The sequence below is a fragment of the Acanthisitta chloris genome, unplaced genomic scaffold (assembly GCF_000695815.1).
Source record: "Acanthisitta chloris isolate BGI_N310 unplaced genomic scaffold, ASM69581v1 scaffold20628, whole genome shotgun sequence".
Lineage (NCBI taxonomy): Eukaryota > Metazoa > Chordata > Aves > Passeriformes > Acanthisittidae > Acanthisitta > Acanthisitta chloris.
Genome location: NW_008685617.1, coordinates 1 through 1,331, shown reverse-complemented (window position 1 = coordinate 1,331; position 1,331 = coordinate 1). Strand labels below are relative to the sequence as shown.

Sequence of the window (1,331 nt, the reverse complement as noted above, 5' to 3'; positions counted from 1 at the left end):
TGAAACTAGGCAAACCAGTGAAGCTGCCAGCTCTCAGCCTCTGCTTCTTGAAGTTCACTTTGGGTCCATAGTCCTGTTGGAAAAGAAAAGGGGGAAAAGCTACTGTTAAGGAAAAATCTAGGACAAGTCTTTCTGGAGAGGCTGTGATCCCTGCAGAGTTCTATTCTTGTCTTTTCCAGTGACCTGGTCACCAGGTTGTGAAAGAACTCTGTGAATCTGCATTAATCCCTCTGGAGTTGGATCTGTAAAGTAAAACCAAACCATAGCACCCACTTCTTTCCCTTGGAGACTGGGTGAACTTTAATGCCTGAACCCAAAACATCAAACACTTTGTTCTAACTATCATGTATTTTTTGCAAGAAGTTGACTTTAATGACAGGTAATTCTTGCTATTGATTTCAGAAAAAGCTTTCAAAGGAAAACATATAATGAAACATCTAAATATTTGTGGGGGGGTTAACTGAAAACAGCTTTCCTTTTCCAAAGGGATCTAAGATTAAATGTGCATCTGAAGTCCAACCTGTTTCTTTCGGCCAGACTGGGATGGTTTCCAGTCATCTTGATCCATCAGCTCCACTATCTCACACTCTTCATCTTCACTAATGAACTCCTCCACCAGGAACACCCCTGGAAAGGGAAATGCCCAGCCAGCAAATTCTGAGTGCTCATTTCCTTTAGCCAGGCCTGTTGCTGGACAGTAAGTGAAATTATCTTCTCCCTGTGGAAATAATGGAGAAGAAAACAAAAAGCAATAAATTATTTCCATTATTTCCCCCTTAAACCTTGATAATTGCAGCATGAAATGTACAGGATTCTTGCAGACACAAGAGATGTCCTGGCAGTGTTCAGGGCCAGGCTGGATAAAGCCTTGAGCAACTTGATCTAGTGAGATGTCCCTACCCAGGGCAGGGGTTTGGGACTAGATGATCTGTAGGGTCCATTCCAACCCCTAAATTCTATGGTTCTGTGATTTTACAGCTGCTTTTGAGGATCAGCTCTTCCCTGCTGGCTTTCTTTTTTCACAGCTGCAGCACCACTGTGCTTTCCCTAGTGATGTCTTTATCCTGGGAAGGCAGGAAAGAACCAACGATCCTCAGGGCCACAGGCATAAGGAGATTAATGACGGGTATTGCTCAGGCAGATGGAGAGATATGGTTTGTCACAGCAATAAACGCTGGATGAGGAACGGCGATAAAAATCGCCCAGGCCACGAGGCTAAGCTGTACCAACCCTCTTCCTGCCGTGTGAAGCTCAAGCGAGCTCTGAGCGCATCCGCGGCGCTGCTGCTGCTGCGGACGATCCGTCCCTTCCTCCCCAGCGCCGGGGACCCT

General features: G+C 45.8%; 1 protein-coding gene across 1 annotated transcript in view; it reads right to left on the bottom strand.

The window, feature by feature from the left end:
- ALKBH4 (alkB, alkylation repair homolog 4 (E. coli)) overlaps positions 1-718 on the bottom strand; it is a gene marked incomplete at its 5' end in the record, with an annotated part of 1,280 nt that extends 562 nt beyond the window's left edge. The window contains 3 exon segments of the mRNA XM_009079850.1: position 1; positions 4-73; positions 521-718. The exon segment at position 1 is cut by the window's left edge and continues 562 nt beyond it. Coding sequence (XP_009078098.1) covers position 1; positions 4-73; positions 521-718 — 269 coding nt within the window.
- Positions 719-1,331: the final 613 nt, after the last annotated feature.